Source organism: Neodiprion virginianus, chromosome 7 (assembly GCF_021901495.1).
Source record: "Neodiprion virginianus isolate iyNeoVirg1 chromosome 7, iyNeoVirg1.1, whole genome shotgun sequence".
NCBI lineage: Eukaryota > Metazoa > Arthropoda > Insecta > Hymenoptera > Diprionidae > Neodiprion > Neodiprion virginianus.
This window is the reverse complement of record NC_060883.1, coordinates 17,044,267-17,071,716: the sequence shown is the minus strand read 5'-3', so window position 1 is coordinate 17,071,716 and position 27,450 is coordinate 17,044,267. Positions and strand designations below refer to the sequence as shown.

At 35.7% G+C, this 27,450-nt stretch overlaps 1 protein-coding gene across 1 annotated transcript in view; it reads right to left on the bottom strand.

Moving 5' to 3' along the window:
- The window catches only part of LOC124308489 (uncharacterized), a 105,954-nt gene that overhangs the window by 18,198 nt on the left and 60,306 nt on the right, over positions 1–27,450 (bottom strand). Inside the window, exon 14 of the mRNA XM_046771241.1 lies at positions 9,420–9,610. Coding sequence (XP_046627197.1) covers positions 9,482–9,610 — 129 coding nt within the window. The 3' untranslated portion in view covers positions 9,420–9,481. The remainder of the gene's footprint in view (positions 1–9,419; positions 9,611–27,450) is intronic.

Below are 27,450 nucleotides of genomic sequence, written 5' to 3'. Positions count from 1 at the left end.
TCTATTCCAATTTTAGAGTACGTGGCGTATTATGAAACGTTTCGGTTGATTTTTCTATTAATAATAATCTGTGAATCGTATTACAGCGAAAGTTATAACACTTGGGACACTGAGTATCCCATAAGTGCAAAAAGTATTTCATGTAATCACGATTGGCGGACTTTTGTGTACATTCTGTATAATATGAATTTATTTCTTTATAATTTTTTTTTTCTCGTTTTTGGTTGCACATTTTCCTGCAACTGCTGCTACGGAATATCTGCGGAGCGACTAAATCACGTTCAATTTTTACACAATGTACACCAACGGAAATATAAACGACGAGGGTGATATGAATCTTAATATTTTCGTAGTTATAGGTTTGTCTTTATTGATTCCTGTGTATATACGAGGCGTTTCGGAATAAACGGCGTAGTACGTTCGGTTGCCTACCACCGAGCGGAACAAATATCGGTAATACAGACCTACTGAGTTATCGGTACGTGGAGCGTTTAATGTCCTCGCGAGTTGACTCCATCTGCTCGTATTGCCAAGTTATCTGGATTTGGCCGAGCAGTTGTTTCGTTGCTTACAACCATAGACATAGCGCATGGATTACGCATTCGGGTCGAAAATCGCTCGGTCGGTAAAAAAAAAAAAAAAACAGAAATGTACGAGGCCAATATCTGTTTCTTTCTAATCAGAAACGTGACTCTCATATCAAGCGCTCCTAGCGTGACATTTTTTTTTCAACAAAGGATAGAAGAAAGACATTGATTTTTCAGTACGGAGGATATATTTTTCTCATTATATCTATCTTATCAAACGACAGTTTCTTTCCTTTGTTCATTATATCAATTAGATGTTTATGTTAATGTATTTGAATACAAGAATTTAACCTCAGGTTATCCATGCGCTATGTCTTAGATGTTTACAAAAGATGCTGAAGGGTTTAGTGATCGGGTAACGGAGTTACGTTAAGGTCATGTAGTACTACTACCCTTACCGACCGAGCAAAATCAACCTTTTTCTTGGTATATTAATATAATTCCCTTACGTTCGTTTGTTTATTTGATTCCGGAATAAAAAGGATGAGTTTGCTCGGTCGGTAAGTTTAGGAGTACTACGTGACCTTAAAGTGATTAAATGCAACATACCGCGGCGTTTACTCGAAAACACTCTGTATCTGCATAGACGTATATGCACATATGTATAAGAAAGAAAATAGCGCAGAGTAAAATATTTCATACGTATAACTCGTTGGATACCTGCATTTACAAAAGGAATAAATAAGTATTTGTATAGTATGTATATACATGTATTATATGTATAACGTATACGCTGCGTTTCGTTTGGCAAACTCTAATACGTCGAGCTGGCTGTGCGAAGCTGAAGAAATACAGAACGGGGAAAAAAGGAAGAAAAATAAACCCGAGTCCTGCTGAAAAAGAGATCAACAAGGCGGCCTGGCGCAGAGAGAGAAAAAGAAGGAAAAGCTTCTTCGTGAGGATGCACAGTGGGAAAAAGAGACAAATATAAAGTCGCAAGGAGGGAAATTTTCCGCAGCTTCTGTAGTGAAACGAATGAAACTGAAAATGAAAAGAAAAAAAAGGAATAGACAGCGGCGAAGCTAAAATTTTCGAATCATTGAACTTGAAATAAAGGCTAAGACTTTTCTACGCACTTCTTCAGATTTAACACGCGACGCAAAGTTGAATCAAGTAAAATAGAAACATGAAACTGTTATTTATGGGGAACTTTTTTTAACTAGGCCACTTGTTGCAAAATGTTTTCGCAAGTTTTTCAATATTTTTTCTCGTATCGAAACTGTTCGGATATTTCTTGCTCATTCCTATAAAGAACCGTCGGAGACTCCCGCTTTTTGGAAAAAATTTGTATATCTTGACCACCATATAATTCGTACCGAAAAAGAAAAATTATAAATAACTTTCGATGCAGTTTTGACCGTAATTTTATTTACACCTATGATTCAATCAATTTTAATACATCTTTGATTTTCCTGGAAATTATAACAATTTTTCCTCATATGATACAAAAATTGTGATCCAGGAGTAAAAGAAATTAATCAGTTTTTCCACTCTTACGTAATATTCTTATTTACTCACTTGCGTTCGTCAAGATCGCAAAAAAAATCCCGAATAATAAAGCGATCTAGGAAATTAAACGAAGCAAATTCCTTCTGCAACGTTCATTAAAAGATTGAAAAACTTCTGCTGGTCGAAGAAGACAAAATACCGGAAAGTATTTTTTTATGATTCTGCTGATATGTTTACAGAAATTCAAAAAAAAAGTAGTAAACGAATATTCGAAAAATGGTTTGAGTCTAATTTAGGATTTTCTATTATACCATGTGTAAGTAATACGAGAAAAATACTGACGATATACGGAGTTTCGTGAAAATTCAGGGTAAGATTTGAATGAAAACTTCTTTTTAAAACTTATTGAAACTTTCAGTCGATTGCCGAGGTAGCATATCACAATTTTTTTTGTCACCTTATCTCGCCCTCTCTCTTTTGTTAAATTTTTTTTTCAATAATGTGAAACTTTTCAAGACAGATCCGTTGTTTCCGGATTACGCAGCCAGGGGCGGAAAATGCGTGGTGACAGTTTCTTGATTAAAAGATACTTGATCCCACCAAGCGGTCTTAATTAATTAGCGAAAGTCCAATTAGGAAGGCGAGTGAAAGGCACACTTTAAGCTCTGGCAGCTAATTGGCCCTGGCGGGGGAATTCCGACGATTTTTAGTCGCAATTAAGAGTGTATTCACTTTTTTGCTACCGTCTTTGATCCTAGAGATTCTTTCCTCTTGTTTTAGTATCAACTTTCGAATCGGTTTTTTTTTTTTAGATTTCTCTGGAATAATATGGGACGCAGTCAATGCCAAAAGTACGTGAATTGAGCAGCTGAGCAAAATGGTAAATAAACAAATGAATGCCAAACCCAGCAATTTTTAAAGTAGGGAAAAACAAAATATTTAAAAAATTCGTTGCGTAATTCTGTAAATAACAGATCGGCGTACGAAAAAAATAATCATTCAAAACTTGATAAGAACGAGTCGAACAAACATTTTTTCCAGAATTTTCAGAGGGTTTCATAGGAATTCAGGCAAACAACACGGAAAAATATTTGATTTCTAATTTGTACGTTCTTCGAACGTGAGTTTATTTTGAACTACTGAGAAATTCTTTGAAATTTTGTGCGAATAAAATAAGCATATTGTATCACGATTAGAATAGAATTTTCAGAATATTTTGAATGAGTTTAGGAATAGAAAAAAAATTTTAAAAAAATAAAAAATACAAAATCATTCCAACATAACTGTACACAGTTATGAGGATGTATCATTTTAAGAACACTATAAAAGATTTCTATAGAGACTTTCCAAAGGATTCTTGGTGAATTTTGAAAACGTGACAGAAAAATTGTCGATGATAAATTTTCTAAGAGTTGATGGAATCCTGTCTAAAAGTGATCCATGTTTGATCGATCTTTGAAAGAAAATTTGATTTGTTCCCCCGACTTAATTTGCAGACTTTAATTACTTGGGCTATAATGGTTTACAAAAAGTGAAGGGAAAACAATGGCGTTACTTGAATTAAGCCATCATGCAAACGGCGAGAATTTCGGAATCACGATTTCCAGAGTATGAGATTTTTTCAGTTAAGAATCGAGCACCCTGTAGAAGGTGTGGATGTGCCGACGTCGTATATATTGCACACAGATAGCTGCCTTGCGGTTTTGGCAGGCTTCGCTTTGAAACGAACTCTAAGATTGAAATTGAAGCCCGTAAACATTTATTCGACGTAGATTCGCGCCGGTCGAACCGCGACTGGCAGGGAAATGAATTTTTGGATTAGTGATATTCTCTTCGAGGGGGTTGAAACGAGAGACGAGACGCGGAAATCGAGGTGTGATTTACTGAGAAAAAATTGACAACGTGATTACACGCTTCATGATAACTTACATTTTTTAAAGTGATTATTATACAAGAGAATATTTGACAAATAATTTTACCATGATCAAGTGATTTCTCACGATTTACGAGATTTCATAAGATGTCTCATGATTTCCAAGACTTCGTACGATTTCTTAAGATGACAAAGATATTTCTATAATCCTAAATAATTTCTCACGCCTATCAATGATTACTAACGCAGAATTTTGTCTTGATATTAGTGATTTCTGTGTGATTTCGGAAATTCAGAAATCATTTCGAATGATATTACTGACACTATGATTACATGACTCATGAAAACTTACATTTTTTAAGGTGATTATTATACGAGAGAATACTCGACAAATAATTTTACCATGATTAAGTGATTTCTCACGATTTCCGAGATTTCATAATATGCCTCATGATTTCCAAGACTTCGTACGATTTCTTAAGATGACAAAGATATTTCTATAATCCTAAATAATTTCTCACGCCTATCAATGATTACTAACGCAGAATTTTGTCTTGATATTAGTGATTTCAGTGTGATTTCGGAAATTCAGAAATCATTTCGAATGATATTACTGACACTATGATTACATGACTCATGAAAACTTACATTTTTTAAGGTGATTATTATACAAGAGCATACTCGACAAATAATTTTACCATGATTAAGTGATTTCTCACGATTTATGAGATTTCATAATATGTCTCATGATTTCTAAGATTTCATGTCATTTCTTAAGATCACAAATAGATTTCTGTAATCTTAAATAATTCCTCATGGCTACCAATGATTAGTAACGCAGAATTTTACCTTGACATTACTGATTTCAGTGTAATTTCGGAACTTGAGGAGTCATTTCGAATAATGTTACTGACACCATGATTCCTCGAGTGAAACACCCCTTGGCAGAAATTCTCCTTTGCTCCCTAAGTCCAGGATCCACTCAAGAATGAATGTGACCCACAGTCAGTCTCAAAAGTTATAGAAAGACAAAGAATAGCTTTAAAATCTGCAGCGGTGTTATTTGTATGAACGATGATAAATGCGAATGAAAAAATTTGATATGCAATAGAAATCCTGAATCTGAGAAAATTCTAACAACACGATTAACTGAGAAATCAACAATTTCAAAGAAGTTTCCGTATGAAATTGAAAGATGCGATTTGATCTAATCGAATCCATAAATCATACATGATTAGACGTATTTAATTCTAATTATATCGACAAATTAAAAGTGGTTATACAAGATAAAATATTAGATTAGATAGACAAAATTTGAACCTAATAAGATGTAATTATGTACTTAATTCTAAGTAGATCAAATCGTATCCATTCATTTTTTCTAAGGGGTTTGCGATTCGAACTTTCAAAATCATTAAACTCTGGTGTTTTTGGTCCAATTGTAATGATCTCTCGGCTTATTTTGTTCGCCAAAGAGATCTCAGAGTGAATAAAGCTAGATTTGTGTGTACGACAGATGTCGATTCGTATAAAATTTCTGGAGGATTTTTTTTTTGGGATTTTCTTTTTTTTTTTGTTCACCTAACTTTTGTTTCCGACTGTGGGTCCCGTTCGTCCTTAATTTGGCTGTATACCTTGCGCCCTTACGCCCTTGATCGCATGGGACACCACGGCGTTAGTCGTCGGATCGATCTTCGGCAATCCGCCTAATTGACACGTCTGCGGTGAGATTTTTATGGTGGAGGTATGCGTAGAATACGGATGTCGAAATTTCGCTTTGTTTGGTGGGAATTTTCGGGGCGGAGTTGAAATTCTGAATTTAAAAATTTCCGCTAAAGCGCTAAATTCCAAATTTTCTGGTGGCGAAAGTTAAAGTAAAGAAATCTAACTTTTACGAAACATCAAAGTTTCGAATAGTCCGAAATCCGAGGTTCAAAGTTCCGAAAGTGCAAAGTTCTCGAAGGGCAAAATGCCGAAAGGGCGTAACTGAAGTATCCAACTTCCGAATGATCGAAGATTTTCACAGCTGTGAATTTCTGGCTCGAAGAAATTTCACCGATTTCATTTCTCTTTGTTTTGGATTTTCGATATTTTTACGTTCGGAATCCTGGTCATTCGGATTTTCGGTACTTCTGATTTTTTACACCCACTCGTTGAGTAAACTATGCTGCGTGAGCATATTTTGATTCTCGGAGTTTTGTTCCATCAAAACTTTATTTTTCAGAATTTTTCCCTATCGTAACTTGAATTTTAGGAATCTTGCATAAATTTCGGAACTTTGAGCCGTCGATTTTTCGACCATTCGAAACTTTTTTGTTTCACAAAAGTTTGATTTCTCTAGTTCAAGTTTCGCGACCAAATAATTCGGAATTAAGCGTTTTCGGAAATTCACCTTTGCTCCAAATTTTCACCACTAAACTATACGCCGGGAACATTAAGTCTTGGGAAATGAAAAAACAAGAAGGTTCGGATAGTAATAACAATAACAATAAAAAATAAAAAAATAAAAAAAAATACGCCCCTTTAAGCGTAATCCAAAATGTGAAAGCTGCGTATGGGGCATTCCACGGCAATGACTCGAGAACTGCTCATTAACCTTGTTAACACTATCAATAAGTTGCAGTGTTTTTGAAACGAGCATGTAAGAATTTAAACAAAAAATCCCTTCATGTAATTAGATTTAAAATTAAAAAAAAATCTTTTTTCTTTGCTTTCGAATTCAATTTCCAAAGCACCATTTATTTCTGGGATTGTTTGATCTTCTGCATGAAGTTCGATCTAGTTGATTAATAATCATTGCAGAACAAATTGAGGATAAAATGATACAAGTTTGAACGGACCAATTTTTGTTCAAATTTTCTAATCATGCCAATTCTACTGCGAAAAACAAAGACAGAAAAAAGAAAGGGTGAAACATGTATTTTCTATTCGCATGCGTAGATTTCTGGGTATAATTATTCGGGCGGAACTGTTGGATTTGCGAAACGGAACGACGGAACTCTACTCTACTTTTGTAAGAATAAATCCACTTATTTATTAGATCAAAATTCGCGGTGCAGGAGCTTGGAAAGCGTGGGGGTTGATGATATAATCTTTTCAAGTGGGTCGCTGCGCTTTGTGGGAAAGGAAACGTGAGCTGCATGAACTGAGTGTGAAAAAAAAGGAATGGAACGGGGACGAAGTAACAAGAAAGAAAAATCAAAAAAAAAAAAAAAGAAATAAACGAACAATGCTCGGCATAGTTTTACCACACCTACAGATTATTATACTCTACATTATATTACAGTCCGTGAAATATGAGGAAGTCTGTCTGTTTAGAACATTTGCAGTTTTCGTACGATAGCAAATTTTTCAATATAAAATACGACGCAGGGTTTGTTTTATATTTGTAAATGATATTTCGAAAAATCTCAATGTTGACGATAAACTTTTGGGTGCAAAATAAATTGTCTCAAAGTTTTTCACCGCTTTGCGACAACAGATTACAAGTTATGTGAATGTATTTGATTTAATTTGCAAGAATTACCAATTTATACGAAATATGAAAATTTTAATATTCTTAAGACCTTTTGTTTTACACTAAATCAAAAATCACTTTAATGTTTGAAGAATCCTGCGATATTACCTTTTTTCACTCACCCAACTTTTGTTTTTCATTAGTAACTGTATTTCACTGACACTTCCCGGGCTTATTTCTTTGCGGATCATTTATCGCAACTGTCGTACAGTTTGGAAGCAAGAAAACTCATACAAGAAGGTGAGAATGTGTGTGTTTTATGACACTGAAGGTGCAATAAACTGTAAAGTGGAAACCAAAAGTACGAGAATTCGTTTGCGCAGAGAGAAAAATTTTCTGTAACCGTTAAATAGCGCGTAGCATGAAAAGTTCCGTTTCGTATCACGGAATTTCCACACGAGAGAATAAAAGTAAATTCATCCCATATTTCCTCCTTCCTTTATTTCACTCACGGTGTTTGCTTTCTTCCTTTTTTTCTTTTCGTAACTTTATCCTTACGTCAAATTTGGCGACATACAAGAGCCGGGAATATTATCCCATGATAAGGTGGTCTTCGAGAGTTCTTTAAAATATCGCGAAAAATGATAAAGGACCCTCTTACTTCTCAAGTTAATATTTAACCCGGCATTCGTTCGGCTTTCCGGAATGGAAGAAATATGCACGACGTAGTCTGTGGGATGTACGCGTTTTCGCCCTTGACGTCGACGAGGGTATGTAATCTCCCGAAATTTACGAGTACGACGTTTGTTCTGTTATACGCGTGTTAACAGGTAGCGTGCAAACCTACAAGCAGGCTTTCATGGAAAAAGTTGTGCAAACATGGCATGCTGGGAAAACGGGAGAAGAATGGGAAAAAACATACACGAATACAAAAAGGGATGATGCGAGTAGGTTCTTTTTTTTTTTTCTCTTATACGTGTTTGAATTGTGCGAGATAAAATATTTCCAAACATTTGAAGAAGAATTTACAACGAAACATTTTACAAACACTTGTAATTCGGCTGTAATCATTTTTTGGAGCATCGTCGGATTTGAAAGAAAAATTACAGATCGGCGCTATTTTCCAATCGCAAGATCTGGGGATTGGAAAAGTTTTTCAGAAACCCGATAGAGAAACATCAAACTTTTTTGATCGATATGAAATCAACGTGATATGAACGAATAGTGCCCGGATAAATATGTATTTAAAATTACAAAATATGTACGTATGATATACAGATTTAAAAACTAACGTATGGAAAAGAATATGGAAAATAGAAACTGCAGTTTCTGGCTCCAGGCGTCATATTTTGTGTATAAAACCAAATAAGGAATCCGGGCTATGGATTACTGACGAGTTATCGATAAAACATGAAAAATGAAACCCGTCCAGGAATGTTCTATGTGAGAGATAAAAATTTTGAGAATTTTTGGGGAATTTTTAGACCGTTCAAGCAATGTTTTAGTTGATAAAAAAAAAAATTAAAAGTGCTAAAAATATAGAAAGAAGAATGAAGGTCCATCGTGGGACTGGTCATGAAATGCTTGGAAGAAAATACAGTTTTTGTGAATTTTAACCCTGAAACGGTAACGGGGGGTGAAAAAACACCCGACGTGATTTAAAATACGATGTAACCGAAAGAAGGAATTTACAAGTTTCGGGCGTTTTTTTCACCCCCAGTTATCGGAATTGGTAAAAAAAAAAATAACGTTACCGTTCTAAGGTTAAAAAAGGTCCTTTTCAAAATCACTCTCAATGTTTATAAATAATTAACGGATCGAACAAAAAATACAAAAAATTCAGGGTACTGTATCAGAGTTGGGTTAATTGCAGAAAAGTTTTTGAACGAAATCAAAAATGGTGAGGTTCAAGCCGTTGGTTGGATTCGCGTGGAATTCCCCGTATAAAATTCGATCCAAGACTCAGTTTTACGGTTAAATTTTCGATTCCTTTGGAATTGGAATTCACAATGTAAATTCGTCGAAGATGAGAGTTTTTCCGAGATTGGCCTACCTTGTGAGGATCCAAGGGCGGGGGAGCCGCGGATGGTCGATGATGGACAGACGCGACCCATCCTAAGCTGCTGCTTCGACGAGTGGCCATTGCCAACGACCATTATCACAGTGGTACCGTTCAGTGTTAAGAGTTTCTCCGTTGTCCCGTGGCTTTCGGATCACGAGGCACCAGCCACCAAAGCTCAGTGCCTGTAACCAAAAAGCATGAGCAGAGATTAACGACAAGACGAACTGAAGGAAACACTCGCGTTATGAGGAGCAATAATCCCTGCAAGAAAAAGACCGCGAGACATGCCACGGAATAATTATAGCAGGGTTTGTGGGAAAGGGTATCCGATTGCTTGTTTTTGGGAGATTTATTTATTTTCTCGGATAGCGAACTACAACATTTCATGGTAGTTACACGCTGCTGTATATGGACAGAAAATGATGCTGAGGGGTTAATTTGATTACGGTTACAAATATCGTAATTTGATCACAGATAATACAGAGCTTGGGAGAAGAGTAGAAAAATTACAAAAAGATTACGCAGTTTGACAAATGATTGCAAAGTAGATTACAAAACCAATATTTAGAATGTCGCAGGAATGTGCGGGATTAAAAGAATGTCATGAAGAATGCAAAGGGATGAATAAGATTACAAGAATTCGTAATGGATTACATGAGATTATAGGAGAATGCCAGGGTTACAGGGATTCCAATGATTACCAAGGATTTCAAGGATCTCGAAGATAGCGTGAAGAGTGAATAGGTATTACCAAAGATTTCAAAAAATTACAATGGATTGAAAATATTGCAGGGATCTCGTTGGTTGAAAAGATTGTGACCATTTCACAGATCGCAAAAGTAACATGAAGATTGCAAAGGTTATCAGATTTTCAAGGATTACGAATATCGCATGTACAATACAAAGGGATAATAATAGATTACAAAAAATTACAAAAAGATTGCGCAGATTGACAAATGATTACAAAGAAGATTACAAAACCAATATTTAGAATGTCGCAGGAATGTCCGGGATTAAAAGAATGTCATGAAGAATGCAAAGGGATAAATAAGATTACAAGAATTCGTAATGGATTACATGAGATTATAGGAGAATGCCAGGGTTACAGGGATTCCAATGATTACCAAGGATTTCAAGGATCTCGAAGATAGCGTGAAGAGTGAATAGGGATTACCAAAGATTTCAAAGAATTACAATGGATTGAAAATATTGCAGGGATCTCGTTGGTTGAAAAGATTGTGACCATTTCACAGATCGCAAAAGTAACATGAAGATTGCAAAGGTTATCAGATTTTCAAGGATTACGAATATCGCATGTACAGTACAAAGGGATAATAATAGATTATAAAAAATTATAAAAATTACCAGTAATTGCAATGATGACAAGGGTTTCGAGGACTATAAACGAAAACATAAGGATTGAAAAAAAATTACAAACGATTACAACGGATTAGAAAAATTACATAAGATACGGATCGTATGTACCTAAAATCTACCGACAATGATTTCCTCTTCACACGGAACTGTGATTCACATTTTTGGAATTTCTGCTATTTTATGAAATACAAAAAAAATGATTCTTCTGTTTTTCATAAACTTTTCTGTTTCATTTCCATCCACGAACGAAGAATTAAGCACCAATCAACAATTGATCACAATCCAATTTCGAAAACTTACGTACACTGGGCTCAAAGATTTTACAAAATTCACTGATTTCAAAACAAGTTCAAAACACTTCCAATATTTTACTAGATTTTGTATTCAACTTCACGAGACGCGGTGGGACTTCATAACATTTTGTCATTATTCCATTTCCAAACATTTCGCGATAGAATTCGTAATTGGTAATGTTTCAAGGATTTAACGAGTCTTGATAAAATTTCTTGTAAGACTTGGAGAGACTTCACAAAACTTCGATAACAAGTTGAAAAAGAGTTGATAGAATTTTATGGTAATTCGCGATGACGTTAATTTGTAATGGAATCGACCGTGTTCCTGAAATTTGCTCGAACGCAAAAACCAAATAAAAAAAAAACCAAAAAAAAAACCAAAGAAAAAAAATTAAAGGAATAAAAAAAACTTAGAGCCATACATGGTATTTTCGAGAGATTACCGTGGGTTAAAGTGGCGGGTGAAAAATTAATAGACAATGATAGTTTATTGAACAAGCGATGCTGATAACGAGAAAAAAGCTTTCACCTCCGCAATTCGGATATTCTAATTTAAAGTTTCCGTGGAATGCCGGGAATTTTAGTTACGTAATCGTTGTTTATCCAAGTGATTTGTATCACGTGGTCGTTGCGAACAGCTGAGCAGGTGGCACAAGCGTGGCTCAACAACTGCCTAAAAATTAAATAAATTTCAAAGTCCTACGTACTCCGTGCAACCTTAAAATTTGGGACGAATCTTGTCGAAAATTCCGCGTTGAATAATGGCCCCGTTGTTGAAGGGGGCTTTTTCACGAAGGCTGGAATTATTTATTTTATTCCAACGAGTAGACATTCGAAACAGTATGATAATACTAAATATAGGTGATAAAAAAAATAGTGATACCCATTTTGAGATATAAATTCAGATTCGTGATGAATGATTTAAAAGCCCTCAGGTATCATGTAACATGAAAATATGACGATTTTTTTGTTTTTATCCACTCTGATAGATCCACCATTATAAATTTTGCAAGTCTGACCATGGATTCGTTATCGGTTTTCCAAAACATTTCCGCCTATCAAATTCTACCGAAGTCTGAATATTTTTAGATTTTTTTTTTACCACATTGGATTTGCCATTTTGGATTTCCCAAATCTGACCTCAGGTTCGTCATCAGCCGCTTCGCAAACCTTCGCGCACCAAATTTCATAAAAAATACGAATGTCTTTATTTATTTTTCTTCAAGCCCATTGAATACGCCAAATTCAGATTTTGCAAATATGACTTTAGATTCGTGATTAGTGACCGGAAAGACCTCACGTTACTAATTTTCATTGAAATCCATCCATCCATTCTGAAGATATGACAATTTTTATAAAATTTCTTGGAATGCCGTTGTTTAAATGATTCGAAAAGTACTGAACCGATCAAAGCCAAAATCTGATAAGTTCTAAGTTTGGAAAAGCTGCGTAGATTGAATTTAAAATCATGGAAATCCGGTAACTCGTTCTCGAGATATCGTCGGATGAAAAAGTTGATCACACACGCAGACAGACGTCCAACCGAAAATGGTTGGAGGTGATTCTCTACGTCTCGAAACGTTGAGATCCAGTTTTCACTGAAATTTTCATTTTCGGGTTGATTACAATAACTTCCGTGTTCCTCTGAAAACAGAGAAACGGAAAGTGAAAAATAAAGTAGTCCGTACCCGAGATCGCGAGAATGGTTAAGAATGGTCAGGTCCAGAATGGCAGACACGTACAACGCTGGATGAGCTGTTGCTGAGTAATAAATTTGATTCTCTCGGCACAGTGGCGGTAATTCCGCAGAGAGAAATGACGTAGCACTTGGTCTTTATTACAGCCCCGCTAAACTGCCGGCGGCACGAGGAATAGGTTACTTATGTGGGGGTAGGTTGTGTACGTCGGCAGCTGTACGAATGGCAATATAAACCGAACCAACAACATGCACAAAACCTGAGCACGGGTATAACTATACGGCACAAGTCACAAGGCACAAGGCGAGCATGGATGTATACCATGAGAGCCTCGTGGTTCTGGCATACGGTCGATACTTTACGGTCCGAATGGTACACAAAGCAAGGAGTTGTTAAAAAGGCACAATTCCAGCGTGAACGGGTCGCCGGATTCCTACAACCCTCAATAAGTCAGGCCAACGTCATTTGACAAATATCCTTATCCCAGTTTGGGGATAAAACTGAAGCTAGCAGCCAGAGTTAGCAGCCAAACGTGTTCAACTTTTTGGAAATGATAAATGCAGCTCAGTTTTACCCTCGTAATTTTATCAGATTATTGGGGGTTCAACATATTTCACAAGTAATTGTGATTTTTGGACTTCATTACCTTATATTCGAATGAACATTGCAACGTTTAGCTGCCAATTCTGGCTGCTGGCTTCAGTCTCGAAGTCTAGGATACCGTGGTCTTTGAAAAGGTCATTTATGAATTTCGACTGACTCACCCCGAAAATCAGTTCCAAATAGTTAAAAAATGATTCCCTGGTTTTAAAAAAATTTTAATCCAACTCTGATTCGTGCCCACAAGAAGATGGATTTGCTCGTTTAACCCTTGCAGATGCACGCAACGAATTTCGATAATATTTGGTACGGCGAGGGTTTTTTTTGGTCGTTGGTTACGAATCTGAACTCAAAATTTGGCGGTTCAAAATCACGAATCCGACATGGTGGACTAAAATACAGTTTTAAAGCTCGCTGATTGCGAATCTGAACGCAAAATTATAAAATTCAAAATGGCCCATCCAGTATCGTAGACCGAAAACCCAAGTCACTTGATGTTGCCACAGAAAAGAGCGACGCACCGTTGGCATTTGAACCTTGTCCGTTCGTTTATTCGCATATTTAATATACAAAGAAAAAGAGTGAGTTTGCTCGGTCGGTAAACGTAGGAGTACCAAGTGACCTTAAAGTAAAAAAAAAGCGAGCCAACCGATATTATTTTGCCTATTGATTGGTGTAAGTGAGCAAAATGAAATTCAATTTCTTTTTCCTTGATTGCATCGCTGAAGAAAAGTCTTGGTTTCATTGGAATATCGCGGTGGAACGAATTTATGAGAATAAATACAAGTAACGAAGTGCAACGGCTGATAGGGCGTAACTCCTATGCCTCACAATTTCCGCCACGCACTTTAGATCGGCAGTAAAGTTTACAGTTCAACGACACGCGAGAAACTGAGGGCCGAGCTTCCCCCAACCTGTCATCGAATGGCGGGTCGAGCTTTTCGCCATGCAGCCTCGCAGTGAAAGCAAACTCACCGTTTTGCACCCTCGACGATCAGACGAAGACGACGGAACATTTCGCACAATTTTATTCCTTCCTTTTACGGCTTACTTCAGTTACTACAAGTGCCAAGGGCTGCATGGGATGGCTCGTCGGTTCGAAAACGTATTGCGAGAAAAAAGGTGGCGAAAAAAAGTTTGATAAAGTGTTGCTCTGTAAAATTTTGTCGAGTGAAAACCGAATCATTTTGGTAGAAGTGAAATTTTGCTTTTGAGAGTGCTCTCAATTTTCTTGAATAAAATCTCACTCATTTGCAAAACATTCGGAGAAAAAGTTTATAGGATTATAAAGCTTTCCAAATTTTCCTGGGTAAAATCTTATTTTCGTCAGAGTGCCTCCACTCTTATTCCAAAAGAGTGACATTTCAACCCAACAAATCTAGAGAACGCTGAAAATAACTTAGTTACATTCAAACAAGCACTAATTACTCAAAGTAGTTCTAAAATTAGACCGTTTGAAATGAAATTGTAAGTTGAAGGAATTTGGATGACTGTAATATTATTTGCAACAACGAAACATCGATGCGAAATAACTCAAGCCATTGGAAGTCATTAAAAATCACTTGGAATAATTTGGTGCAGTTGGGAAAATCGCGCGGCAAATGTTGGAAATCATGGAAATCATTGGAAGTCTTGAATTAAACTCCAAACGGTCTCAACTCGTTGATATACTACCAATTTCAGTCTCATCACGTTTTTCTGTTGAATCCAAGTTGAAAAAGTGATTTCCATTGACATCCGATGATTTCCAGTGAATTGTAGTAATTTCCTATCATTCTATCCAATCGGGAAATCATTGAAAGTTGTTTACAATGGTCAGAAATTGTTGGAAGTAAGGGGTAAGATTGGAAATCAAAGGAAATCATGTAATAAGTAGAAGTCAATAGAAATCAATCAAAATCAATGTCAATGAATCAAAATCATTCAACTGATGGCTCTTCGGTTGCTTGTAATTAAAACGGTCCTCATAATCAATAACGAAAATATGAAGACGATAAACTTCAACTTATTATCAGAGAAATCACCTTATTCTAGCATATTTTAACCGAAACATACGTATAAACTCGTTTGATTCCGATGAACAATTGTTCATTTTATTCGTAAATGAATTATCCAAAATTGGTCTGAACTAGATTTTGAAATTTTGTATTTGTTTTTTTTTCTAAACTAAATACTTTGACTGCTGAAAATTTTGATACATAAATCAATTGTTCCACTTCTGAGCCGCAATTGCAAGATTTGATCGGTACCTACTTGTTAAATAACATTCCGAGTGTCGTACAATATGCTAAAAATTTTTTGACCCACCAGCGATTGATTCCGCATATTTGTTAGTTACGGAACTCCACTCAACGAAAGTACTCCATGCCCAATACACAATCTCCAAAGTCTTGGAGGAAAAAAAAAGACCTTGTCCTTGATATTTCAATTTGAAAATATTGTAGAACTCTAAATAACGCTCGATACCGTTTGTTAGGATGTCTAGACGCCTTGCAGCGAGGCTCCTAGAAACTGTGTCAAACTTTTCACCTCCATTAATACTTGAACTTGGGCAATTTTGTTCGTCTTCTATTATATATCCGCAGTAGTTAACACGAGTGATTGAATTCAATTATACACGCGGATGAAATTCATACACATAAGTATCACACACACGAGTTATCTATGATTATGTGTACATATGAGCCAAGGAAGAAAGCTTTACGAATCCTCTCACGACTGGTACTTTTTTTCCTTAATTTTTTACACCTTTTTTCCTCGCCATTTTCAGTCAACAGTGATTGTCTGGCAACGCGTGTTCCCATTTTACGTATCCCGTTCAATCAATCACCCGATAGCCTCGGCTGCCGGCCGATATACGATGGAGTAATTCTTTCAGGAAATTCAGATGGCGTATACTTGAATAAATTCGAATACGTTGCAAGATTTATAAGACATTCGAATCAGCGCTGCATACAAATGCCGGGGTGTTCATTAATGCATCATCAATTTAACTTCAGTTTGGGGAAAAGTCGAAGCATTCTAATCTCAACTGTGTCACTTATGGATTAGGCGCAAAGTTGTCTTTTATTTTTTTCTAATCTTCACCGTAATTGCAAAATCTTACGATCGGAAAATGAGAATTTCAAGTATCACGTGCCCGTTAGTGTTAAACTTGTTGTAATCATAAAGAAACGCCGTTTAAGGGGTGTACATTTTACGACAAAAGAGTGTTAAAAAATTCACAGTTCTCAGCTGATGCGATATTGGACCCCAATAAAGCGCGGAAGCTTTCTTTTCCACGAAACGAAGCGTGAAAAAAATCGGCATCGAAATCCGAATGAGGCACTTGGTGAGGTTTGATCGATTTTGCGTAAAACTTCCCTGTTTTGACTCGAAGCCAGACATGCAAAGCTTGATTGATGTGTACATTACACGACTGTAGTTTTTAGTTTTTTTTTTTTTTTCCCTCTGGCTTGTTTTATTTTTCAATTAACCGCACAACAACAATCAGTTGCAATCCCGCATGCTGTATACATATACGCTTTACATCGATCGCCGCTTAATTGACCGTAATTACAAAGCTTCTATGTATATTTCACGAAAGTGTAATTGTGGGTATCTAATGTTAATTGCTTGGCATATTATATCTGATCCATTAAATTGAACTTTCTACAAATACCTTATTTTTACATGCAGACTTGCCGGTTATATTTATTATTCCTCTTTGCACGTGGGTACAGGTAAAAAATTAGCGAAAAAGCTCTGCTTTTAGCACGAACACGCACCGGTTTTTTAACCGATTCGGAATGATAGATAACACTCGGGGATATTAAAAAGTGAGCTGATGATTACTGTGTCTAGATATACGGTACAATTTCATGGACAATATAACGACGATTTAATGGTGGACAAATATGTTTCCGATATTCGTCTTATTCGAGTTCCATTAAAATGCGATGGGTCAGGTGGTGATGGTCATTCTGTATGCGAATATTGATCATTAACGACACTTGTGATCGATGTTAAAAAAATTACACGCGTGCTCAATGTTTATAATTATTTGAAAACGTCAAATGAAAATGGTTGCCGATCTCTGTCTGAATTATCCTCTAAACGTTGAAATTTCGTCGAGCCTTTAGCCGAGTGGACGAATTAATTGAATTGATAAACAAATCACGATATTATAAGACTTGTAAATATATCGTAACAATAAAGCTGATGATTGAATTGAATTTTTTAGAAAAAAAATCTCGCCTCAATAATACGAACGACAAATAAAAACCTCAGTGCTGTAAAGAGAAAATTGGGTTGACGATAATATTGAAAAAATCACATTGTTGTCCTGTAATTTATAAAACTGTATTGTCAGTCATAGTTCGAATGATCACAGCTCATTTTGTTTTTTTTTAAAATAATTCTTCGGATATCATATGAGAGAGAGATTTTTCGAAGCGTCAACATTCTTTCCACTAAATCATAAACTCACAATGCTACCTACGATAAATATGTATGATGATTTTTTAAACAACGCTTTGGCCTAAACTTTAAGATAAAAAAAAACTTGAATTGCAGAATTAATTTACAAACAGCATGAGCTGTAATTTATTACAATTGGATGAATGAAATGTTTTTGTTAGTGAAAAATATTGCAGAATATATCAATTCTTCAAAAATAAATTACAATAGAGTTTTAAATAAAATCGTATTCTGGTGTTTAAATTTTTTTCCGTACAACAGACATACCGTTTCAATCACAGTCAATTTATTCAACTTTTATAACGTTTCTCGATCTAAGTTCATTCGCAAATTTTTTGTTCATGCTATTCGGCCAATGGTTTCAATATTATAAAAAAACGCGTCACCGTATCTCATATAAAAATGTCAAGTCAATTTCGAGATAGACAGATAATGTGAAAAATTTCCACCCACGCTAAAGTATAGTGTATACATCTTTTCTCCACGATAGTTTAAAAACTCATCATTGCTCTGACTTTGATTTCCACCCGTGTAGGATAAGAATAGAAAGATACTTTCAGTTAAAAGATGATGTTTTCGCAGTGAATTGGATGAATTTATACTTGGCGCACGGGCAGGAAACGCAGAATTCGTATAATAATTCGACATTTGACGTTTGTTTTATAAACGTTTTGTAAGATTTTCACCCACGAGTGTGTGTGAGTGTGCTTATGTATTTGGAGCATTCCATGAGATCTCGATCAAGATTCGAAGTCGCTGTCTCAGATTAGTTTGATAATTTCTAGTATGAAAGCACATGGCGAAAAACGCAATTACCATTTTTTCAGAATTTTTCAACCCGGCGTATCTGGAGTGCGATTTAAAAACTTAAAAAAAAAAAAACACTTTCTAAAATTTTTTAAAATATCAAACAAATCTTATAAAATATAAAGAGAGTGGAGTTCTTTTTTTCAAGTTTGTAAATTACAGGTACTTCAGATACACGGGGTCGAAATATTTTGCAAAGAAATTGTGATTGCGTTTTTCGCCATGTACTTTGATACAAAAAATTATAAAACCAATCAGAGACATCGACTTAAAATCTTGATCGAGTTATCACGGAATGCCCCGTTTGTATTTCCACGACTCACAGACACACTCGATTGAAAATTCATTTACGAACGGTGTTTACAGATATGAACAATGCGTCGAAGCGCCCTTGTCGGTCTATATTTAAGGCGAATGTTACACGAACACACGTGTGTGCATTAAGCCACGTCATTGCGGCTGAGAAATGTACCTACAATAATTTATTATACAGTGAGCGAGCCACGGTTGTGTATAAAATTATTAAACAACTGACATACCTGCATAATATGTGTAACATAGTGAGAATTTGACCATCGGGGAAATGAATTTTTACTAGATTAAACATAATTTCCAGTTGACGTTTGTTCGTACATCAATTCTTTGGATGGAAGAAAAGGTAATAAGATATTCCATTGTCGCCATTTTTGAATACTTGTTGATAGTAACTTTTTGTATTATACTCAAATGTGTGCCTAGTAACTTCCTTAAATATTATTATTTTATTAACTTTTCTTCAAACCAGATGGAAAAAAAAAAATTGTCAAGTAACTGCTTTCTCTTGTTTTGACAGTGGTGTTACCCCTCAATTTTCGGACCGTCGATTTTGTTATTGTTTGTTTGAACACGAAAAAATCTTCCCGCCAAATTTATTCAACTTGGAGATAATTAAGATCCGCGTATATTAACTCTTGTTTCCGATCTGCGAGCCACCGCGTTGCCCCATTTAAATTCTTGGCATTATTCCCACCCACGTGATCAGCACCTGCTCGTCATGGACGAGTGCAAACTCCAATTAATTCTCTCGGCAAATAGCGCGGAGAGTTTTAATCTGAAACCGCAGAACATATAACCATAACCTCAAATTTTACATTCTCTCCTGCGAGTAATCAACTAATCGCGTCTGTTCGGTTTGCTCAAACATTCCGTGTGAAAAATTTTCTTTTCAATTAAACTACACGTATAATCCCAAAGCATCTTCATACATCGAAATAAGAGATCCGAATTTCCCTCCTGTTTGGTTAGCAACGAAATAAAACTATGACGCAATGTGTATCAACCGCCATTTTTCCCGCCTAAACAAAAGAAGATCAGGATTTTCAAAACAAGCGCCACAATAACACGCTGCCGATATTACTGAAACCCGATAAACTCGTTCAACTCGATAGTTTTACGAGTACCGTAATTACGATCGAAAAAATATATTCACTCTCGATTGATACTTACGGAATTAAGGTATGCGGTAATATGATTTTTTTTTTTTTTTCATCGATATTAAAGAAAAAAAAAAAAACAATAAAAATTGCGCCAACGTTAATATCAACAACAACTTTGAAACTCACCTGCGCAGATGACGGAACTATAGAGGGAGTAAACGTGCGTGATCCGAGAACGGTCGACACGTTGAAACGGGGACAACGCCCACTCGGAGTGTGTGTAACATGGATATATAAAGAAAAAGGAAAAGAAACATGAACGGGGTTAAAAAAAAAAAAATTCTTCACACTATTTCGACTCGTTCGCTGCGTGTCTAAAGCGCGACTCACGTAACTCGTGCGGTTCAGCTTTAGGTTTGCAGAGGGCCCGGAGCGATTCTCTACTCACTGTCTCTACGCGCCTGACTCTTGCACGTTTATTGTGCGCGTGAGCCACGAGCCCCGAGGCTTGTCGAGGGTGGAAAGAATTCAAAGAATGGACAGGTCTGTGTGTGTGTGTGTGTGTGCGTGTGTAAGTCAGGGAAAGATAAACGAGGAGGAGAAGAAAAATAAATGAAGAAAAGAAGATGGGTGGGAGAGGAGCTGGTGCGGGGGTAGGGAGGAGAGCGTAAGACAGAGAAGCGGAAGAGGAAAAGAAGGCGACGAAAGGAAGACCCGAGGAAACGACGTAGACAAGGGATGGAAACGCCCGGCTGCACAAGGAACGATGCCTGGCAACCGACCGCCACACCGGCTGGTTCGTATATCGACTGAGTTGAAACTCCGAACGCTACGTTATTCAAATTCCCGCCCCTTCCCGCCAGTTTGCCGTTTCCACTTTCTCTTGTTACGTACGTCCATTTCATCCCACCGCTGCCACCAACGATTACGGAGGCTTCGGTACCGCCACACCTTGACAGACGGCCGCTCTTCAAGAGGGTGCATATTGCGAGTTGATGGGTGAAAAAGTTTGTAAATTTTTGGATTTTTTCACTTGACGAGCAACAGTTTGTAACAATTTGATCAGAGCGTCTACTATTTGAAGAAATAAGAAAGTACAGTTAAGCAAATTTTAGTTCCACATTCAAATCACTTTTGTTTGAAAATTTTCATTTTTGAAACTGAAGTTCGTTTAATTGTTATTTAACAATAAATGTTTAAGAAAATAGGGAACTTTTCTTACAGTACGTAATGTCGTTCCTGCTTCTAAAAAAGAAAACTTTATTTATTATCTCTATCATTAGTTACGTGGAAGAAATCAAAATTTGATATCTAGAACCCAGATTCAAAATTTGTGTTGACCGGTGTAGTTTGACTAATTTAGTGAACTTATAGGTGAAAGCTTGACCTCTGTTGTTACCTTGACGATGGGCGTCTTCACCAACACTCGCTCTCACTTCTACAATAATGACTGAACAACCAACACGTGTCTAAAAATATTAATTGAGTAGTGAGCTTGAGAAACGAAAAGTTCGATCGATATCTGATTCATAACAAATTTTAACGTTCATTTAATTTATCAACAAATATATTTTACAAACAAGTAAAACAAAATGATGAAAACAGAAAAATTTAAGTTGGTGAAAAACGAAACATTGCAAATTTAAACCACAAAACGAGATAAAGAAAGGTGACGAACTCCTTGGAATTTTATTGATAAGTTGTTATATATTTTTATTTGTACTTGGAACGTGATTCATTTGATACTGTATACTGTGTGCAAAAATATAATTCACATTATTTGATCGAATTCATTTGTTTGCTTTTCTTTTATTGTAAATAGGAAAAAATAGATATTATTCGTTATCGAGTGTTAATATTCTAATAAAAATAGGCACTGCGTAATAAATACGTCGTCCGTTAAGTTGAAATTGAATGGGATTAATTTTATTCAAAAGTATGTATATCTAGCTTGATTCGGACAATTTTTCGTTCGACGATACCTGCAGAATGGATGAACGGATTTGGATGATTTTTGTTTTAAACTACGCAACTTTTTTTTCAACTTCAAACTGTCTAAATTTTATATATTAATTATCGGACACGTACTGTTTGACCTACCCAATGTCGAAATTTAATAAAATACAGAATTTCGTTATTTTCTTAATGTTTTATGGATGCGGAAAGTATCCTGGCGGGAAATTCTTAGGCTAACCACATCAAGGACAGCCAGATTAACCACTTTTTAAAATTAGGACAAGTTACAGGAAGCATTGTTAATGACTGCATGGTCATCCATTTCTTTCGATGACATGTCTTACAGTATTCACGATACATCAAAAACGACTCAGCAATTTTTCTTTAAATTTTGAGATATTGTTCCCAGAAATAGGTAAAAAATAAATTTCTCTGAACAAAATGGCAAACATTTGAACTGGAAGTTCGATGTTTCATCCAAAATTCACGATGCTTTTATTTGATGAAAAAAATAGGACGGAAGAAAATGATAGTCGAAGAAAGTTGGATCGGGCAGACAAAGAGGACAAAATATCGTAGAATACTGGTCCACACTGGATGTGGAATTTTTTTGAGCTACAAAAACGTCGCCGATCGAAATTCAGATACGAAATCGACGAGTGAAAGACTCTGACAAATATATTGTATTTTCCATTGAATTCCGACTGGTTTTTGTATATCGTTGGCCATATTGCAACAGTCGTTAGTAATTGATAAATCTGATTTTGAATTTGAAATCAGCTGGATTAAAAACCGCCAAGTTCCAACTTACCAGATTTCATTCCAAATTCGTAAAGGAATACTTGTCCGTTTAATAGTTTTTATCTGATATTTCAATTTTGTAAACAAGAACTCCAGAGTTAGAACTAGAGATACGAAGAAAATCTTCCAAAATTGACTTTCATTAATTGAATGAAATATAATGCATCGAGGATTTTCCCTATGTGTCTAAACTAAAATGTGAATGCAGCGAGAAATAGATTGATTCAAGATGTCTACCAATTCTTCATTTCAAAATTCCCCGAGTATTCCAGGAGTTTCCTAGCTAACTTTGAAAGTTGACATTTTTTATCTGGCTGAAACAGGGTTATCTTTTTGCATTCTGTGAAAAAATATCTCACGATTTTTTCTTAATTTTCATGCATCACGGCTTTTGAGCAATAAATTTTTACCGATTTCTAGATTTTTGTACGCTGTTTTTCTATACTTGAATGAGTGTTGAAAAATCGACAAAATGAAGAATATCGAATTTTCCACCGAATATATTCACTTCATTCAAATAAAAATATAAACAAAATTTTAAGACTCGGCGGGGATGTAAAAACCTCCAGAAAATTGCCAAAATTCCCTGAGTTTCAAAAAGTTTCCACGGTGAAAAAACGTTCCACAATAATTTAAGGAGTTCAAGGGTTTTCCAAGCTAGTAGACACCCTGATTATTATTATTATTATCTAAAACACATGATCTGGAATTAAAAAGCTAGCATTTCTCTCAATTTCATCGACTTTTTTGCAAGTTTAAGATTATATTGCGCTGTGAAATCCGTCCAGATCATTTCATCAGATCCGTCCTGATTCACCTAGACAAGAATGTTCGACACAAATTTATTACGATAGAATTTACCAATTATTTGAAAATAATAGATTAATAAATGAAGTAATAAAACTGACTAGGTACCATTCTATTCTGCAGTTACATTTAGATAAGCAATCAAACAATTTTTTGCATTATGATTCTGGGAGTTAATTATCGACTATCGACTGGTTAAAAATAATATGCAAATTGGATTCCTGTGCAACGTTTACGAGTCGAAACAAACCCTTTGGCGTATTCTTTTGATCCTGTAATCGCTCGATCACTGATCGCTAACAGCGCATTTTAACGCATCAATAAATACAACACCAATTTAAATCGATGCTGTAATACCCACTGAAGGTCATGTAGCAGTCCTACCTTTACCGACCGAGCAAAGTCCCCCGTTATCTTTCTGTTCTAAATTGACAAATGAAAGGAGAGTGTTCAAATTTCGACGGTGCATCGCTATTTCGTAGCGGAATTGAGGAACGTCACTCATATCGGACAAATCGACGAAAAAATTTGGAGTTTTTTACACGTCTTCCTATTTCTACATTTCCTGTATTTCAGGGGTTGAAAGTGTGTAGTTGAAATAAACTCTGCAATTCTGTAAAAAATGAGGAGTAAAATGAGCAATCGTGAAACTGTTTTAATGAAGAAAAGGAGTAGGCTTGGTCAGTCGGTAAGGGTAGGACTGCTACATGACCTTAATTATCAAGCATTATTCGTAAATGATATGCCAAAATAGAAAAAGGTCGGCCGTGATTTATACTTTAAAAATTGCATTCGAACATCAATAACTTGAAAAATATCTGAAGCAATTCATTTGCTTAATACAGGGTTGCAAAAAAATTTAATTTTCGGATTATTTCAGACGAACAATCGTGGAGAAATAAGTGAAGAAGTAAAAAAGTAAAATAAAAATATGTCAATATTTTTGTACAGCAATGTATTTCAAAGATGAGCAGAGCAGCTTGCGGTAAAATGTAAATTTCTACCAACAATTTATCTCCTTGTTAGTAATACGCATATAGTATACCTGCCGTGTTGTACTTCACTGATAAATTTGTCGGATAAAATTCTCTGATATGCGATAAAAGTGAGGCAAGGTAAATTCTTTCACTCCCTGCTACACGTGCGGCTTTTCGGTACGTAAGAAGCTTTTTCATTCTCTAACAGCTTGATGATCAATAATCGGGGCTAGCAGCCGGTTAAAGAGGCCGATATTTCTTTTAGCTTCATATAAAGCTCAGCTTAGTTACACGTGTAGTCCTTTTTTGTACCATCAATAATTCCGGGCAAATTGTTCCGTCGTTAACGAAGTTTCGACGATTCGCCGGATAGCTTTAATGTCAAATAATGTCACAGCTCTTCGAACAATATGCTCACCTTTAATCTTATCTAATGGGTTGTACTGTATTTTAATGCAACTTCGCCAACTGATGATACTTAATGTTTAAACTTGGATCGGTGAAGCAGCTAAATTAGGAAAAATTAACAACGATCTGTCGTAAAGATTTAAATACGTACAATATTAAAATACGCTTCGGAAATTCACAGATTTTCTCTGACTGATATTTCACAGCTGTTGAGAAGCATATTTTTAATTTTTCCACGAAATTTCTGGGTTCCTTGACTCGTTTTGCGTAGGTCTGGGAAATTGTAGTACGAAATTTTTTCTTTTAAATTAAAAAATTGTCGAATGGTATTTCATTTTTCCAAAATAAAAATTTTCAATTTTATAGACAAGTTTTTGAATCGTATGTATCACTACAGAACTACGTATGGCTTGATCCAGTTATTTTAACGCTTTATGAACTAGAATCCAATTATTTTTATTAGCAAACTTTTTGCGAATCGCTAAAGTAAGACATTTTATCGAGCTTAATTCCACTTGCGCCGAAAATAAAAATGGTAAAATCAGTGCGGAGAATTTAATTAACTGATACTTTGTTGCGAAATTCCTTCATTGTTATGAAAAATAAAATTTCGTCAAGCAATAAGCTTCAAGTATTCCGCTTAGAAAATCATCCGGCATTATTAGTTGTTTTAAATTTTTATTTTTCGCACGATTGTGATTATGTCTACTAAGCAAACGTGATATCGTTTCAACAAAACCCGATTCTGCCGTTAACGTCAATTCCACCTTTGGAATCTCAGTTTCATTAATTGTAAAACTCATTTTACACAATAGTGTGATTCATAGTTCGTTTGAAAAGTGAATTTCACAAAGAATTAATTGATATCACAGAGAACCGGCTAATGGTGGGAACGAAGCAGCAGAGTAAAAATGCTGACTGGTTAATTGTTTTAATTCGTTGATGGCGCGCCGACTTTCGAGAATAAGATCTAACAGATCCGTTTATGGATACGGTTAAGGAAGAGACTGATGCAGAACGGGAATAAAAGGAAGTTGAAAAAAGTGCGTGCGGGAGATCCCATGGTGAGCGAGACGAATGCCGGTTTCGACCAAGTCACCAATTAATCTCATTAATGGAACGATGAACGACGTCTTCAGAGTTCAAGTCTGAAGCCACCACTCAAGTATCTTGTAAGTCTAGCCATTAGGGTACTTTGCTCGAAAGAAAGATATATATAATATATAAGATAAGATATGCACGTAGAAACAAAAGGCTAAATCGAATCGTTGCTCAAAAACAAGAAACCTATTTCAGTGATATTGTAGAAAATCGTCTTGTAAATAAACGTCGTGTGATTGATTAAATTTACTAGATGTTTGATCACTTCCGGTGATTTAATACGAAGCATCGATATTTACGCTCTTGTTTATGATTCCAGTACCTTCTATTTGCGCATTTCTCAAGAGATCTACGTAGCTTATACGAATACAATTATCTTGTCTTACAAATAGTCAATGTACGACCATCTCGTGATAATAAAATTTACAAGAAGCATCGATTTTTGGCCAAACAATCTCCCTGAAATACATAAAAAAGTTAGAAAAAGCGAGACACGCATTGAATAGGATGTTATAGTCAGTCTTTACCGACAGAGTAAAATATTACTGTTTTCTACTATTATCAAAGCCTACGCAACATTGGCGTGAAAATACCAAAGTCAGCGCCAAGTGCGGCATCTTTACACGAATAATTCGTAGTTTTTGATAATAGTAGAAAAAAAAACAATATTTTACTCTGCCGGTAAAGACCGACTATAGCATCCTCTTAACCCTTTCGTGCATGCATTTTCCGTTGCGTGTGAATCATTTAAAATTTTTTACTCATGGACTTTCGGGGTCGCTGATTACGGATCTGAACTCGAAATTCGAAAATTCAAAACAACTGATCCAGTATGGCGGACAAGCAAAAACAAAGAGAAAAATTTTGAAAAAATTCTGTAAAATTTCTAGGAGTGTATAGAGTTGGTGTAAAAATTGGCATTCGGATGTTCGTGCTGGATTAGCAAAAAATCCTTTCATTCTTGGGAAAGTACAAATTTCCGACATTTTAAAATCAATGAATTGATGTATTGGAGCCGAAAAAACTCGGCAGTTGTTACCAAAAAATGAGTTCTATAAATAAAAAGCTGCTGCTGCAAAAAAAAAAAAAGGTAGGACGCTGAGAGTCCCAGCTTGAATTAAAGGGTCAAGTGTAACATTGCCAAATGGGTATATATAACCGGGAAATTTTGATAGGTTTTTCTCAAAGTAAAATAATATTGTCTTAGTCCCCCTGAACGGTAAGGTTTATAAGTAGGTATATAAGCGCAGGTATATATATATGTATATATATGTGTGTTTTATACGCGTGTAGGTATAATCTTATTTTCTTTTATCTTCTTCGGC